We start from the raw sequence: 17321 nt of genomic DNA, 5'->3' as shown, positions 1-17321 counted from the left end.
TGTGTCTCTTGCTCTCTCTTCCTTCCTGCCAGTATAACAGATTTTATGGTTGGACAGCTCCATAGTTAACATCAACTCTTGCTTTCCATTTTAGACCTAACTGTGCTCCTCCCACCACATTGGTCTGTGGGTGAGATGGGGAAGTACACAGGTATTCCTGCACCCAAAGTGACCAATCCCAATAGTGGCTAATTGTCACATTGCCAATTAATTAAGCAATCAAATAAATACTATTTTGAATATAATATAATTAATGAGGATAAATGGCAGTTCTGGAACCATAAGTATAGCATCAGATAAACCGCATTTTGAAGATATTACAGGTATTTCAAATTGTTTAAATTATATGTTTTATTGTTAAAAGGGATACATGTTATAAAATGGGATTATGAAATCCACTGATATATTCTTCTGAGGGGATGCTGCTATCCATTAGGCATGGAACAAGAGCTACTTCCTCACCACTAAAGACGACCCCTGTATACCAGGTGTGAGGCTAGATCGGTGTGACCTGTGCAAAGTTTGATTCATATAGAGAACCCTGCACATTTTACAGTTCACTAGACATAGAGGTTGTCAGAGGAAGCAGCATGATTGCTGGTCAACCTGAACCTGGATAGCCTCTTGTCTTATTCGCCTTTCAAAGGATGTAGGTGGCCACTCCGTGCCAGCAGGCTGAAGGGGGTTGATGAATCTGAGCTATTATCACCAACCTACAAAAGCCTTTTGGAAGAACAAGATACATCTGCTTCTCTAGTAGTGCAGGAACGGCAGCAAACAGCGTGACTGAAAGTTGAAGAGAGTTGAATATCCAGTAATTTAATATAATTTAGTTCTGTTAAGAAAATGTAAATGGATAGGGCCAGATCCTCAGCTGGTGTAACTTGATATAGCCACTTTGATGTTAATGGATCTTTGTTAATTTACACTAGTCGAGAATCTGGTCCATAAACTTCAAACAGTTTAAAATGTACTCAGGCACTGTCCATACTGACTATATCCAAGTCCCAAAACACATGCAGTAAAAATTTCAAAAGCACCTAAGTGATTTAGGAGCCTGAATATCATTGACCTTTTTTTACCCATTGTGTATTTCCCAGGTAAAAAGGATCTATTTAGTCATTCCAGAATGTGAGTGCTGTCCTTAACCATGTGAAAAGGCAAATTAAACTCACATGTCTATTGTTTTAACCAAAAGTTGCAGACCATTCATTTGTGGGTTTATGACAATTGCTAATGTTTGCCAAAGGGAGTTGCAGAATAACATTAAGAAAAAGGTTGGAAACAGTTTGATTGCTTCAGTTTTTTGTTATCTCTATCAATTTTTGAATTGTCTTATGTCAGCAGACAGTATGTTGCTGCAATGTTAAATACCTGTGGAAAGTTGTTTTTTGGTAGTGACATGATGTCTCTCCTTTTGATCTTGCAGTGATTACATATCATGTAACAGTGTTTTCCAGCAATGTTTTGAACAAGAGGAATGTAGTACTTGTGACTGTGTGTGTGTGTGGAATCAATGGTGACACAGGAGACAGAATCCTTTGCTGGCCATTGCAGAATCCCCAGCAAGGAGAGGACAATGAGGTATTTCATTTCAAAGTTATTGAAAATTTCCCCTTAAGTTAATTCATTTATATTCTATTTGTAATCTTTGTTTCTTTTCTTCCTCTATAATATAGTGAATTGAATATGTCTTACGATTGTATCATTGGATAATGTTTTTTGCAGTCATTTACAGCTCAAATGGATGCTGTTGACCTGGGAGAACTGCATAAAGTTGTCCTCTCCATCAGCAGCAAAACAAGTAAGTTACTTTTTGCTAGATACATCTGATATCCAATGAGTCTGGTCCTGCAGACCTTGCACAGGCAAAACTCTATTGAAGGTAATGGGTTACTGTGCTCACACTGTGAGATCAGGTCCATAGTGATTTCTTCTGGCTGTTAGGTTCTAATCTGACATGGCAAAGATCTAGGTCTTGATTAGCTAAAATCCAAGGAACTAAAGACCACATAGTTGATTGCCTCAAGGAAGTAAACTATTTCCTTTCCCAAGAAAAGAAAATGAAGCAAATTCTCTGTTGTCCCAGTAAATGATTTAGGAAAATATTAAATATAGCTCATGAAAAGATAGGGAGGGGAGCACTGTCTGTCTAATGGTTAGTGCTAGAATTCACTACTTTTTATTTATATTCCCAGCTCTGCTGAACTCTCACTGTGGATCATTTAAGAATGATCTTGCACCGATTAAGTCAGTGGGAGTTTTGACTTCCATGAAAGTACGGTCAGGCCTTTATCTTCTCTATGCCTCACCTTTAAGAGGAGGAATATAGTACTAATGACAATTGTGAGGTTGACTTAATGTTTTTAAAACATACTGAGATTTTGACCAAAAGATGCAATGTGAGAACAAGGTATTATTAATGATTACTAATGCAGCGAACTACTTTTTGGTTCAACACTTCAGTTTTGCATTCCATCTCAATAATAGAAGTTGTTGATCAGCTCAGAGCACCCATATGACCGACTGTTCTAAATCACTGAATGTGCCCACTAAAACTGTGCCAAAGGGTAGCAGGCAAAACAAGAGAAACAAGGTTTTTCCAAGCATGTCTGAAAATACTGTTTGGCAATGCAAGATTCTGGGGTAAAGCAGGAGACTTTATTTTTCATAATTGTCTGTATAATTTATTTTTCATTGTGAAGGAGTCAGACTGTCTAGAAGTTAAGCAGTAAACTGACTGGGGGGACTCTTCGGTTTTATTCCTGACAGCCATTGACTCACTGTGATCTTTCACAAAAGGCTTGAAATCTCTCCTCAGTTCAATGTGTGTTGTAATACACACTTCAGAGAGGCAGTGCCAAGCTTAAGTATGACCAGATTCTGCCACCCTTACTGATTTATAGTATTATCATTGATTTCAGAGGGACTACTCATGTAAGTAAAGTAATAACTGCCATGAGTAAGGGTGGTCAAATTGGTTCCTCAAGTTTATCATCTTCTTTGGACTATGTTTATAAAGTAACAGAGGGGTAGCAACAAAGAGTCCTGTGGCACCTTATAGACTAACAGACATATTGGAGCATAAGCTTTCGTGGGTGACGCATGCGTCTGAGGAAGTGGGTATTCACCCACGAAAGCTTATGCTCCAATACGTTTGTTAGTCCATAAGGTGCCATAGGACTCTGTCGCTTTTTAAGTTTATAAAATCATCCTTGGACTAAGTGCTTAGTGGCCTTATTAAGATCATTAAAGCTGTTGGGATTCCTAGTTTACCGAACTAGGACAAAGGGAGGAAAATATATTTTAATCATTAAAAGCTAAATAGAGCCAATAAATTCAGCCTGAATAATGGGAATTATGTAGCTTCAGTGTCACAGCAGGAGCCCTGGGAAGGAATTGTGACTCAGAGTTCAATCCTTCCTCTTCTCCCTTTTTGTGCTGAGTGGGAAGTTGCAACATCCCTTTTTGGGATGCAACTCATTTCACTCCTCCTGTCTGGCCAATACCTTAGGTGTTGTACGGGGAGCACTCCTCAACTACAACCTGCAGGGAGAGTATCAGATACACAGTGTGATGGGTTGATTCACAGAAACCCCCTTGGGAGCTGCCACCTAATGTATGTCTAATCAAACTGAATACAGATAATCTCACCCTCAGAGATGCTTCAGTAAGTTTTTTTTCCCAGACTGGACACCTTCCAGGCCTGCGTACAATTCTTTCCCCTGGTACAGCTCTTGTTCCAGCTCAGGTGATAGCTAGGGGGTTCTTCATGATGGCTCCTCTCTCTACTTGTTCTCTTCCACCCCTTTATATATCTTTTGCATAAGGCGGGAACCCTTTGTCCCTCTGGGTTTCCACACTCCCCCCCAACTGGAAAAGCACCAGGTTAAAGATGGATTCCAGGTCAGGTGACATGATCACATGTCACTGCAAGACTTCATTACCCACTTGCCAGCACACACGTATACAGGAAGACTTACAGGTAAAACAGAGCCATCTGCAGACAATGGTCCTGGTTAATGAGAGTCATCAAGATTCCAAACCACTATTAAAGGCCCACACTTTGCATAATTACAATAGGCCCTCAGAGTTATATTTAATATTTCTAGTTTTAGATACAAGAGTGGTACATTTATACAAATAGGATGATCATACTCAGTAGTTTATAAGCTTTGTAATGATACCTTACAAGAGACCTTTTGCATGAAGCATATTCCAGTTACATTATATTCACTTCTTATTATGTTTTTATAAAACCATATAGACTGCACAACGTCACACACAGCTTCTGCTCTCCCACCACCACCCAGTCATGCTCAGAGTCAGACCTGCATGGCCCATCCAGGGGGTGGGGAGGGCCTGATGCCTTTGCAAATCTGCCTAGGATCAGAGAACAATCTTGCCCTAAACTTGAAAGTTGACGTTTAGAATGATAATCCTGCAATTAGACCATTTCAATAGGGGAAGCTATAATGGTGCAAAATTTGTTAAGCGGGCAGTTAAGTTGTATTTTGATTGACTAAGAAGCTATATTTTTAGTATAATAAGAATGCTATAACTATATCATTGCCAGATTCCACATAAATTCTGGCTGTACAATTGAGTATCTTAATTTTATTTTGTTTCTGTTTGTAGACTGCAAACTGGATGTTAAAACTTTACATTTGAAGGAAGCACTAAAACAAGAACCTGTCTACATATTTGAAGTGAATGAGTAAGCTTGGTCCTTTTAAGCTAATCTTAAAAACATAAATCAGGCAATTGATCAAAAGCGACTTGTTACATAGTATGTTAATTGCTGGGTATTTAGCAAAAATATTCATGCTAGATTCTCTCTTTAGCACTCAGATGGAAATTCATGTTTTCCTAACTTAAAATATACTACAGTTTCACATTACTGTATATGGTTTTGCCTTGCAGAGTGTTCTCTATGGATGCCCATGAACCTGAAATAAGGAGAGAGATCCCAGTATCTTTTGTGAGCAGGGAAGGAGTTAAACTCAAAAATGAAATAGATCACGCTTTAAATAAGGAAAAAAGCCCCCCGGAAAGTCTGGTAGAATACATAATTAAAGTGTATACTGGTGACAAGAAGGGAGCAGGAACTGATGCCAATGTGCATGTAATTTTATTTGGGGATGAGGACTCCTCTGAATTAGTTCAGCTCACTAAACCATTGGAACATCAAGATCCTTTTGAAAGAGGAAAGGTAAGCACTGCAGAGTCTATGTTGTGTGATGTGTTTGTCTCCAGATTGGACAGGTCATTCATGGTCAGGACTTTTAAAGAACTGCAGTCTCCTGTTGTTTTCCAAGTCACTAAATGAGACATGACCCCAGCCATCTTTAAGTGTTTGACTAGAAATTATATCTTAAACCCTTGATAAAGTCTCCAAAAAAATCTCATCAAACCACCAAAACAAACACAATCCTGCATTTTAATCTCCTCACCAGAATGATCATGTGATACAGTAGCTATTCCAGGATTTCTATTCTAATAGAAGTGGAGAATCTCTTACTTCTAGTGACTCTAAGGGCATGTCTACACTACCCACCAGATCGGCAGGCAGTGATCAATTTAGCGGGGTCGATTATCACGTCTAGCGCTCTCCCGTCAACTCCGGTAGTCCACCAGAATGAGAAGCGCAAGTGGAGTCAACAGGAGAGCGTCAGCTGTCGACTTACCGCAGTGAAAACATGGTATCTTAGATCGATCCCGTGCATAGTGTTAGGGTGACCAGATCACCCAAGTCAAATATCGGGACACGGGGGGGAGGGTGTGGCGGGAGAGGGCAAGGCAAAAAAAACAAAACTCCCTTCCTTCACAAGCGCTGGAGGGAGGCCCAGGAGACGTAGGGGAAGCACGGGGCCAGGGTGAGTGAGAGTCTGGCCTGGCCCCAAGCAGGCAGGACTCAGTCGGACGTTAGGGACAGTAGGGGGGCGGCCTGTGGGGCCAGGCGGTGGCTGTTCTCCCCCGCTGGGCAGCGGGACTCGGGAGCAGCCGCTGCTGCAGCTCCCACTGTCGCAGGGGGAGGAAGCGGCCGATGGCCAAGCTCGGCAGCTGTGGCTGCGGCTCTGGTGCCCGGGCCCAAACCCCCCGAGCCTGGGCCTGCTGCGGGGGCCCAGCCCCTGGCCAGTCATGTCTGGGCTGGTTGCCCAGCTGGTGCTATCCCGGAGTGGGGGCAGCAGGCCCCAGACCCCCGTCCCGCTCGGGTCCTGCAGGGGAACAAACAGGCCTGGGCTGCCGATGCCTCCGCCACGGGGCCGCCGCGGGATAGCACCACGCTTCCCATGCATCTCCGGGGCCTCCCTCCAGCGCTCATGGAGGGAGGAGGAATGATGAGCCTGGGGAAGAGGCGGGGATTCGGGGAGGGAGCCAATGGGGGGAGGAGGAGGTGGGGGGGGCCCGAGCACTTCTGGGCTCCGGAGCATTTCCTTGTTTGTCCAGTCGGTTGGGACACGGGACAAACAAGGAAATATCGGGACAGTCCCGATAAAATCGGAACGTCTGGTCACCCTTGGTAGTGTAGACAAGCCCTAAGTGCCTCTGGGGCCTTTCTGTTACTTAGGCCCATTGCTGTGGCATCTGAATGAACCCACTTTACTACAGGCATCACATAAATACAAAGTGTTTGTGTGTGTGTTGCTGCTATGCAAATCTGGAACACTAGTACTTGCATTTGCATGCTGGGTGGAAGTATACTACTCTACTAAATTCCAGCATTCAAATTTGTCATGGAACCTGGCACTGTAAAGAATCCTGTCAGCCACAAATATTGTGCAGCCTTTTAACTAGATAAAAGGACAGCATGCATTCCAGTCAGAGTCTGTTGTGCTTCTACTCCAGGCCATTGTCAGATGCTTGGCTACAGTAAGCTGAAAATCCATATCATGTCATAGCCACAAAGTATCTGAATCATGACCAAATATATGAATAAAATATTATTCCCTCTCTCCCCCCACCACCTTTTTTTTAAAACACATTACATCGGCAAATACCACACAAGCATAGATCCAGTTGTCCACCGGACAGGCTACCTTGAACTGTTTGGTTTCATGCTAATCATGCCTCGCCTTGGAGCTTCTTATGAAACAGGAAATAGAATATCTTCCCTTCTCAGATTTTCTCCTTAATGACTCTTGACAGATGATGACTGAGTCTAGTCTGGGTGTTTTACTCTTGAGTCCTAAATCATTATCTCATACTCTGTAGCTGAACTCCCAACCATCCCAAACCTCCTTCACTTACAGTTGTCCTGAGTAGCTCTGGCCATGCTGCCTGCCAATGTCTTCTGGTGGATCTTCACCCATATAGCATCCTCCATGGGCAGAGGGTTAGTGGAGGTGGGAAAAGTTGTTGCTGCAGGCAGAAGGAGCAAAGAGAGAAAGAATCTGCTTGTGCCTTCAGATTTAGTAACATTCACCAGTTGTCATAGTCCACTGGGACATGGGATCAGATAGATGGAAAACCTTGGAGCAATCCAACTGCATTCCCCAAAGATGCGTGCCGTGGTTGCCTTTTGATTTCTCGGAGAAATACCTTAATGAAAAAAGTTGCCGTTTCTCCTTCCTATGATATATGAAACAAACCCGTATTTTGAACCAAAATGTGGAGCATTTGAGAGGTTTGACAGTAAACAGAATAAAAATCACTTATCTTTATATTCTCAGAGGCATGTTTGTGTATCATAAACCAAAAATAATAAAAGGTATTATTACTTTATCTGGTTGACAATTCATAATGTACCAAGCAGAAACATCTCTCTTGTGTGTGAAAACCAATAAAAGGGTAAGAATCATTCAAATATAACTTGAGTAGTACATCTTTCATGTTAAACTGAAGGAAAACTAGCAACACAAAGCCTATACCAAAAGACCTACATTAGTAGTAGTAATGCATTTGTATTGTCAGCCATCTAGTTTTCTTCCATTCGGTTACATTTGAACGGTCTCAAAACTGAGCTAGGCAAGCGTGCTACTTTCCAGACTTTGACTTATTACATTTTAATAGCTGCCTTTTTTTCAATTTTGAAGTCTGACATATTCAAGATTAAGACAAAGAGTTTAGGAAGACTGCGTTCAATTGAAATTGGCCATGATGGGAAAGGATTTGGTAAGTACTCGCTCTATGTTTTAAATATGTTTGTAAGCAGAATATAGATTTTAAGGATCTGCTTGACATTTGAAAATGCCTGTAAACTCATTACAACTGATATAGAGCTTGACCCTTAGCTGGTGTAAATCCATGTAGCAACAGTGACTCCATTCAAGACAATGGAGTTACACTGATTTACACCAGCTGAGGATCTAGCCAATGGTTTATAAAATAAACCTATTACATTGGCATACTTCTGCATCTCTCAAGGTCTGATCCTGCAGTCATTATTCATCCCAAACTCCTACTAAATGCTGCAGGATTGAGCCCTAAAAGTGAAGACTAGATTGAAACATTTTTATATTTTTGTGCATTATCTAAAAAAATCAGAGGGAGAAAATGTAAAAATTGGTTTGTTTAGAAGTTTGAATTGAAGACAATGTGTCGCACCAGAGAGAGCCATATTTAACTATGCAACATTAGTATTCCATAAGACCAAAAGTTAACAAAGCAAAAGAAGTAATACTCGCAAGATATAATGTCTTGAACTTATATTGCTTTAGTTAACAGTCCTAGTAAAAAAAAAAAAAAAGTACACTAGAAATATAAAATTGGAATCAGAGAACAACCGATAGCTTGAATCTAAGAAATCTGTACTGAGATATTCTGGTCAGATCGCTCAGCTAAAACTGCCCTATCTGATGTGACAAAAATCAATTGATATTGATCCCAATGCTTTAATTAAAGAGCCAAATAAAATTCACATTTTTTGACCACATAGGCCATTAAAGAGGTCACAAGTTTATCATAACTAGGAAGCACTGGACAAATCTGTGATGATGGCAGGTCCTGCTGACTCCAAGGTTGGACCTTTATTGCTAACTCTTATTCACAACCCACACAACACTGTATCATTATCTTTTTGGAAGCTATATGACCTGGAAACTTTGCAGTGATTGTTCATCAGAGTGGGCTGGTGGCTAATTTGGAGTTTGAAAAAACATATCTATTAAAATATCAATAATAAATAAAATCCCACTACTCCCCCTCCTACTGTTTATTCTCTCAATCAACCTTTCATCTTAATGCTCCTTTTTATTTAATATTATTAATAATAGTGTTACAGTGGAGCTTAGAGACTCCAGCAGAACTTGGGCTACTATTGTGCTAGGTGCTGAACACACACACAGTAAGACATTATTCCTTTCCTAAATAATTTAGTCTAAATAGACAAGTCTGGCAAAGGAAAGGAAGGATTATTATCCTCATTTTATAGATGGGGAACTAAGGTCCTGGGAAATTCACACAGAAGTCCATGGCAGAGCCAGAGAATTGAGTCCAGGTCTTCTGAATCCCAGTCCGGCACCTCCACAACAAGACTATCTTTCCTCTCTGTCTCCTTGCTCCTTACGCCACATTCGATAGTGCTGACCCCTGTGCGTTGAACAGTCGCTGTGTTGTCATCCACCTAACTCCCTAACTTTGACCTTCAAATCTCTCCCTAAAACTCTCTTCAAGCAACACTTATGATTATTATTATTACTTATATTACCATAGTGTATAGGAGTCCTAGGCCTGGCCCAAGACCCCATTGTGCTAGGCGAGGTACAAACACAGAAAAAAAAGACTGTTCCCACCCCAAAGAGAACACTTGCTTTCTGCTACACATTATCTGTAACCCCCACTCCCTCCTTTAACATAAATGCCACACCATGTCCTGTCTTACATTTGTTGATGTTGTCTAATATAGGTCCTGACTCAACAAGCCCCCCAAGCATGAAACTCTCATTGAAGTCAATTGGAGTTCCCTAGATAACAGTAAAGCCCTAGACTGTAAACTCTCCAGGATAGCAAAAATGCCTTCCTTTGTGTGTGTGTGTGTGTGTGAGAGAGAGAGAGAGAGAGAGAGAGATTTTTAATAATCACTAATAATGTGCACAATGAGTCAGAGATTTCCATGAAATGTCATATCTTATGAGTAGTGTCTGTGATATATGAAACAATTCAGAAGATTTAATTAGAAGAGTACCAAAAGTACTTCACTATCTCTATAAGTGACTCTTGGGAACTGGAGACTGAGAATGTGGGCATCCTTATATCCTAGGTTCTACATAGTTATCAGTTAATAACCATTCATGAGCAATAAGAAACTTTGGCACGCTTTGACCTTTTTATGCAAATAGGTGAGATTCTGCAAAATATTTTGTAAAGGATTTTTTGTCCTCTTTTATACTCTGTCCATGGTTCTACAAATCAGATTAAAGGATTATAATATTGTATCTTGTTCCCAAAACATACAAATTATGCACAGAGGCACCCATATACAATTTCAACAAATAATAGTATTTTTTCTATTTGGCTTCCAAGTGTATACATGAAATACGTCTACAGTCAAACCCAACTTCCGAAGAACAAACACCAAAATAGTAGTGGTGTATTCACTACTGTAAAAGCAGTGTTCACACTGTAATATCAAATGAAACAAAGAGTGCTGTGGCATAAATCAATGATGGAGCAGGACCACAGATATTTCTCCATCTGGCAAAACATTCCCAAAAGGCACCAGTTTGTTTAAAGATGAAAACTTTCATAATGAAAACTTGAAAGATGTTTGTTCAAAGTCTGGCAGGAGAGAGATCACTTGATCATTACCTGTTAGGTTCAGTCCCTCTGGGGAACCTGGCGTTGGCCACTGTCAGCAGATAGGATACTGGGCTGGATGGACCTTTGGTCTCACCCAGTATGGCTGTTCTTATGTCTAATGTGTAGCGTTCTTCACCTCTGAAGATCATGAACTCCCTAATCTCCTTCTGTTGCTCATCGGCCTCCATTGAAATTCCATTGACTTCAGTGGAATTTATACACATGCTTAACGTTAACCACATCTTTGAGTGTTCTCCTGAATAGGGTGATTTTCTGAATTGGTCCTGAAAACATGTTGATATAAGAAACATTTGTACTCACCAGTTAGTTTGCACAAATCTAAATAAATTCATTAAAAATAAAAAATATCAGCCAAAAAGCCTTGTTTTCCTATTGCTTTATTAAGAGCATTGTATTTCCTTAAAAATTGTTTCTACTTACAAATTCTCTCAGGTTTTTTTTTTTATTACTTTGGCAGCTAATGTAGATCAAAATACATTAGCCATGTAGTGTGTTCTTAGATAACATTTCACACTGGAAAAAAACCCAGCAAAATCTAATTTCAAGAATTTGTGCCATATGGCTGTGCACTCTGCTTCATTTAACTTACTAACTGCTCCTTTCAGTGCTGAAAAAAATGATTTGAGATGTAATCAAAGCTTACCTTTTTATTTTCTGTCAAAAACGTCAAAGGAATGTTCTTTAAAAATGAAGAAGAGTTGGTAATAACTTGAATTATCTGTGTTTCGGTTTTGTTATTTATATTGGATACATGTGATAGTGCTGAATAACAGAAGGACTGGAAAATGAAACTTTTTTTTCTATACTTTGTTTGCATTTAAGTTATATTAAATGTCTGCTTGCTCTCTTTTTTCCTTCTATAGGAAGTGGCTGGTTTCTGGAAAAAGTAGAAATCACAGATTCATCTACAAATGAAGTGTATTGCTTCAACTGCAGCAGGTCTGTAAGCCAATACATTAAATGTCTTCATTATTTGGAATGCTATTTTCTTAATAACATATACTGCAAACTGTACTTTATATTTCCACAATTGCTTTTTAAAAAATATTCAGGTTCAGTGTCTATTTATCCGTTTGGAAGAGGGGCCATCAGATTTGTTTAGCTATACAAGGTTAAAGCTAAAAGGAAGGCTTTTTCATGCAAGTGGTACACAAAGAGAATCATAACACTAATTTAGGGGTTTATCTGAAAAAACAGTGAGGGGATTGGTTAAGATTAGTACTTTACAAGCAGTAACCCATCCTAAATCTTAACTATTAATGAACATACTGATAATTTACAGCTCTTCATAAATATGTGTCAGATAAATTGAAGCAATACACTTGTTTCTCAGAATTGAAATTTATAACTGAATGATACCTTTAGTGTGATATTCCCTGCAATACACTGAATTCTCCACATTTTTATAAAGCTTCAAATTAAACAAACACTAGTAAAGATTTATGTTTATGTGATCCTCCATTTCTAGATGCAAAATATAATTTTAATGTATCCTCAGAACAAAGTAGTATAAAAATTGCACAAGTTTCCTGCTTTTAGAGAGTGGGTCATAGTCTAGTGGTCCAAAAACAAGTTTGGGAGCCAAGAAAGTCTGATTCTGATCCTGACTCTAAATACTTCTGTGAACTTGGACAAGTCACTACAGCCAAAACATTCAAAATATCCTGTGATTTTTAGATGTCTTGGTCTTTTGGATATTTAGCTTCAGACCTCTAGTGTTGAGCACCTGTAACTCCCATTGACTTCGGCTGGAGTTGTGAGTTCACAGCATTTGTGAAAAAGTCCTAGGTGTCTCAAGTTGAGCATCCAAAATTAGTGGAGACTTGTAAAAAGGTTGGCCTTACTCTCTCTTTCCCAGTTATTCCTTATGTAAAATAAGATTCCATGGTGATGGGCAGGGCCGGCTCTGGCTTTTTTGCCGCCCTAGGCAAAAAAGCCACCCCCCGCCCCCCCCAGCGCGGCAGGGGAGGGCGCCGAGCCTGGCCATGGGCCCGCAATCCCCGACCGGCGGGAGCACCAGGAGGAGGGCGGAGAGCCCGGCTGGGGCTCTCCACTCTCCCCTGTGGCTAGAGCGCCAGGGGTAGGGTGGAGAGCTCCCGGCAGCCAGAGCGCCGGGAGGAGGGCGGCGAGCCCGCCGCGGCTCTCCACTCTCCCTGGCGGCCAGAGCACCGGGGGTAGGGTGGAGAGCTCCTGGCGGTCAGAGCACCAGGAGGAGGGAGGCGAGCCCGCCGCGGCTCTCCGCTCTCCCCGACTGGCCGAAGCGCCGGGGGGAGGGCGGCCAGCCCGGCCGGCGCCCCACCGCGCCGTCCCCCTCCAGGCACCGCCCCAAGCACATGCTTGGTGGGCTGGTGCCTGGAGCCGGCCCTGGTGATGGGTGTACTAAAGAAACATGGATGGACTATGTATATAGGTATAGGACCAGGTTCTGACCTGCATCCGTCGTCTACTCGGCTGATTGTAGTGTCCTGATTCTGAGGTTGGCCTTGGCCCCCACATTTTACAGCAGAGTCAGGTCTATGACTCCCAGGGGCCATTACACCAGCCATTACACCCTGACACACTTGCAGGAGTAACTGGTGATTAATTGGCTCTACAACAGCTGGGAACACCCCTTTTTGCCTCCAGGGAAATCCAACCCCTTCACTATACCAGAGCAACAAAGGGGCCAGATAACCCAAGAGAATCTAGCCCATGCAACATACTTCACAGAAGGGTTGAAAGTCTTAGTTATTTTTAAAGCTTTTTGAAGACAAAAATTGCTATCTATAAAGTAGTATGTATTAGCATTAGTATTTCCTCTGCACATTTTAACTTTGTATCCAGTCCTGTTTCCACTGAAGTCAGTGACAAAGCTTCCACTGGCTTTTATTGGAGAAGAACTGGGCTATTGTGGAAATCAGAGGGCAAGGGTGTCTATGGGCCAATAAAGAGGCATCAGATTAAAATAGTAGCATTCTTAGCCCTAGGAATATGATATCATATACAATAATCTGTTAAAATATTTTTCTTAATTTAAATTGACCAAGATTTGTGCCACTCAGTGAAATCATCTATATAGTGCTTTTTTCTTTTAGCTCACTTCTGCTCCTGTTAAAGTCAATGGCAAATTTCTCATTGAAATCAGAAGGAGCAGAAGCAGGCCCTTATTCCTTGTCTATTTGTTGGATTTCAGATATACTGTACCTAATGTACCAATTATGGGTTTTTATATTTTTCCTTCAAGGTGGCTTGCTGAGGATGAAAATGATGGACACACTGTAGTGCAGCTTTATGCATAATTGTTTTCTAGGATTCATAGTGAATATGCTGCTTCTTCAGATTCATGCTGATTTGATTTATTTGTATTTTATAATGATGAAGATACTGTAATTATTATGGAGAACTGTCAAAACAATAGATTAAAAACATCAGTGGAGATTAAACAGGTCTAATGTGAACAACACATTGCAATCCTACTAGGAATTCTTATCAGTTTTGCACAATTGAACTGTAAATAAAGCAGAAATTTAGAGCTATACCATGGTTTTCTGAATTTGATATGTGCATTCACAGGATGGGGTATATGTAGTAGCATTTAGGAAAACAATTTGTGTTTGGTGATTTGTGTAAGTGTGTTCATCATAGTTAATACTTGCGTAAAATCTGTTTCAGGATCAATATTTATTAAAATTTCTATTTTCTCATGATCACTTTTTAAACAAAACATACATCTCTTTCATACCACCATGCATTTTGTGTCCCATTACTGCACCTCCACAAAACTAACCCATGGAAAAAATTGTCCTTTTGGTTCTATCTTTACTGAATAATTCACACCCATTATTTAGTTCTCCCTGTGTGTGCAGGCCTCCCATTGAGATTTGATGCATAATCTTTTGAAGAATATTGATACAGGAACCTTTAGATCCCACGGCTCTACCTACTGAGAAACCTACAAGAGAATTTCCATCAGCTGTCATTACAGTAGTAATAATCATTACATCCTCTTTCTGATTTTTAACTACTGTCAAAGAAAAATCTTAACACCTTCTCTTTCCCACAATTCTGAATTGCAACATGCTCAAAATAATAATAATAAATAATGCATTTATGGCTGTATATGTTGTTGTTTATGAATTCACTATCTGTTTATTTTGACTTTACCAGTATTGCTGCTTCTAGTGTTCATAGAATAGATGGGCCTAAAACAAAATCACGAATTGAACACTCCTTGATCAGAATACAAATCCAGTTCTAGATGTTAATTTTGCAAGGTGCCACTTCCTTTTTGAAGGTCAACCCCAAATCCTGGATCTAAACACTCCTAAACTTTGGGTATGTCTACACTGCAGCTGAGAGTGCACTTCCCAGCATGTGTAGACAGACATTCTAGCTCTGCTTGAGCTAGTTTAACCCACACACCTCCTGGGTCTGGTGTTCTATCCCATGTAGTGGCACTGAGACCACTTAGAGAGAGAGAGAAAGATTGAGTTTGCTCTACAGCCTTAGCTAATAGCCAGTTGGCTTTTAGCTCATGTGGTAGAGGCACATGCACTAAGCTTCAGAGGTCCTTGGTTTGATCCCGCTTGCCGATGACCAGGGTCTGTCGGCGTTACACTAATACACTAAGAATAGAAGTGTAGTCCATGGTAGCACAGGCAGTGTCTCAGGCTAGCCACCCAAGTATGTGGGTGGATTTGTGCTCAGGCAGCTAATCCATGCCACCCTCACCTACGCTGCTATTTTTAGCACGCTAGCTCCAGCAAAGCTAGTGAATGTCTGTCTAGCTGAGCTAAGAATCATGATCCCAGGTGCAGTGTGGACATATCCTTTGCAGGATTTAAAATCTGTTTTTAGATCTGAATTTTATAGCATGGGCCTATCTCTCCTTCAGAGCACCAGTAGATTGTATGCTTTCAGTGATCACATGAATTTTGTCATAAATGTAGGTATTAAATTTATTTTTCATGTATTCTGGTGAAGTATTTGCATGTTTTCATTTTTAAAAAGTCCTGTGTTTATTTTCTCATGTCATTCTTTCAAATAAGGTATGTTGGCTGATAGGTTCATGGGAAATAAAACCTCAGTGGCTATTTTGATTAAAACAAACAAACAAACAAACAAAAACACCTCATGGGTACTGCAAGCTGAGTTCTGTTTTTAAATACCTTGTTAGATCATCATGCAGAAGATCTACTGTAGGATGTGATCTGACTTAGCAAGAAAACAGGGTCAATTTATCTCCTCCAAAATCCTCTTTGTGCTTGCATTGCTAGCATGCACACTGGAATGGATTTAAAACTGTATCCCTAGAGTGCACAGTTCAGCTACTTAGTATCAGTATTCATTACACTGAATCACTTTGTTGTGATCTACTATGTGATTTGTTTCATTATTATGTCTTTCATTAATAGTTTGTAATACTACTCTCTTTGATGCCATTGCTGATTTATCAAGTGTAAATAATGCCGTCCTAATCTGTTTTCCATTACTAACGGTGAATACCTTCTTTCAGCAGCTGGCTTCCTTATTGGAAAATGATTTGCTCTACCTGTACAGTGTACAAATAAGTGATTAGATTCACTCCTTTGGGTGGAGGGAAATGCAAACTATACCCCCTGTGATGGCAGGGGCAGCAACACGGGAGGGAGGTGCTTCAATAAAAGGGCATGGCAGGGTACCTTCTACCTTGACAGGACTGCTTTAAATATCACAGGAGGCTTAGTAGTAGAGGCTGCCCGGAAGATGTGCTTAGTTAGTACAATTAACGTCTGACTTGGCCTCACCCACATAGTGGGCTTTACTGACTTGCTCCACGCTCCACTGTGAAGTATGCCACAGTGCCTGGAAGTGAATCAGGCTCAGTATGGTCATTCATAGTGGGTCAATTAATTTGTTTGTTTTTAAATCTCTTTCAACACCCTCCTTGAAAGTGGCAGGTCAATAGAAAGTTATAATTTCATATGATCTATTGACTTTCCATGAGATTACAGTTATGTTTACACTGCAAGTGGATGCGGCAGGTAAACAAACCGGCCCGGCACGCCAGGGTGCTTACCCTGGCGAGCCGCATGCCAGAGATTGCCGACCGCTGGTATATATGAATTAAAATACTGCATTCAATCGTTGTACACTGATACTTACAGCCACTTTTGTAGACCTTTTCAGGTCCAGGAATATCTAAGGCTTATCTTGCTAGGGGGTGTAAGGACTTGAAGGAATATGACTTTGGAAACTAATTGTCCAAAGCCAGGCTCTGATTGTCTTGTTGGGCCATTTAATACTGTCATAGTTATACAGTAGCTCCCAGCACTGCACCACTGGAACCTCTTCACCAAAATGGAAAAAAAAAGTGATTTTGCCAAGTAGGTAAAATGAGTGAAACAAAAGGGAAATAGAAAGTAAAAATTATTCCCCTTTTTTCCTATTTTCCTTCCCATTTGATTTAATGTTTGCTTGCTGCTTTTGGAGTGGGGAGGGCAGTGAAAAGATTTGTAACATGGTACAGATTTTGGCTGCAAATGTACCTAGTCCCTGTAATGCCCTCTCACATGCCTGCCTCTTCTGCTATCTCCGGTTAT

The 17321-nt window shown here is 40.7% G+C and overlaps 1 protein-coding gene across 1 annotated transcript in view; it reads left to right on the top strand.

Annotated features, from left to right (window-relative positions):
* Positions 1-15694, top strand: part of RP1 (RP1 axonemal microtubule associated) — a 258962-nt gene extending 243268 nt beyond the window's left edge. Inside the window, exons 52-58 of the mRNA XM_054020164.1 lie at positions 1430-1584; positions 1729-1804; positions 4639-4717; positions 4924-5212; positions 8037-8115; positions 11625-11700; positions 13985-15694. Of these exons, the coding sequence (XP_053876139.1) occupies positions 1430-1584; positions 1729-1804; positions 4639-4717; positions 4924-5212; positions 8037-8115; positions 11625-11700; positions 13985-14039 (809 nt within the window). The 3' untranslated portion in view covers positions 14040-15694. The remainder of the gene's footprint in view (positions 1-1429; positions 1585-1728; positions 1805-4638; positions 4718-4923; positions 5213-8036; positions 8116-11624; positions 11701-13984) is intronic.
* The last annotated feature ends 1627 nt before the right edge of the window (positions 15695-17321 follow it).

Source organism: Malaclemys terrapin, chromosome 2, assembly GCF_027887155.1.
Source record: "Malaclemys terrapin pileata isolate rMalTer1 chromosome 2, rMalTer1.hap1, whole genome shotgun sequence".
NCBI classification, from domain to species: Eukaryota; Metazoa; Chordata; order Testudines; family Emydidae; genus Malaclemys; species Malaclemys terrapin.
Note: the sequence above shows the minus strand (reverse complement) of the source record. Positions and strands in the feature narration are given on the sequence as shown.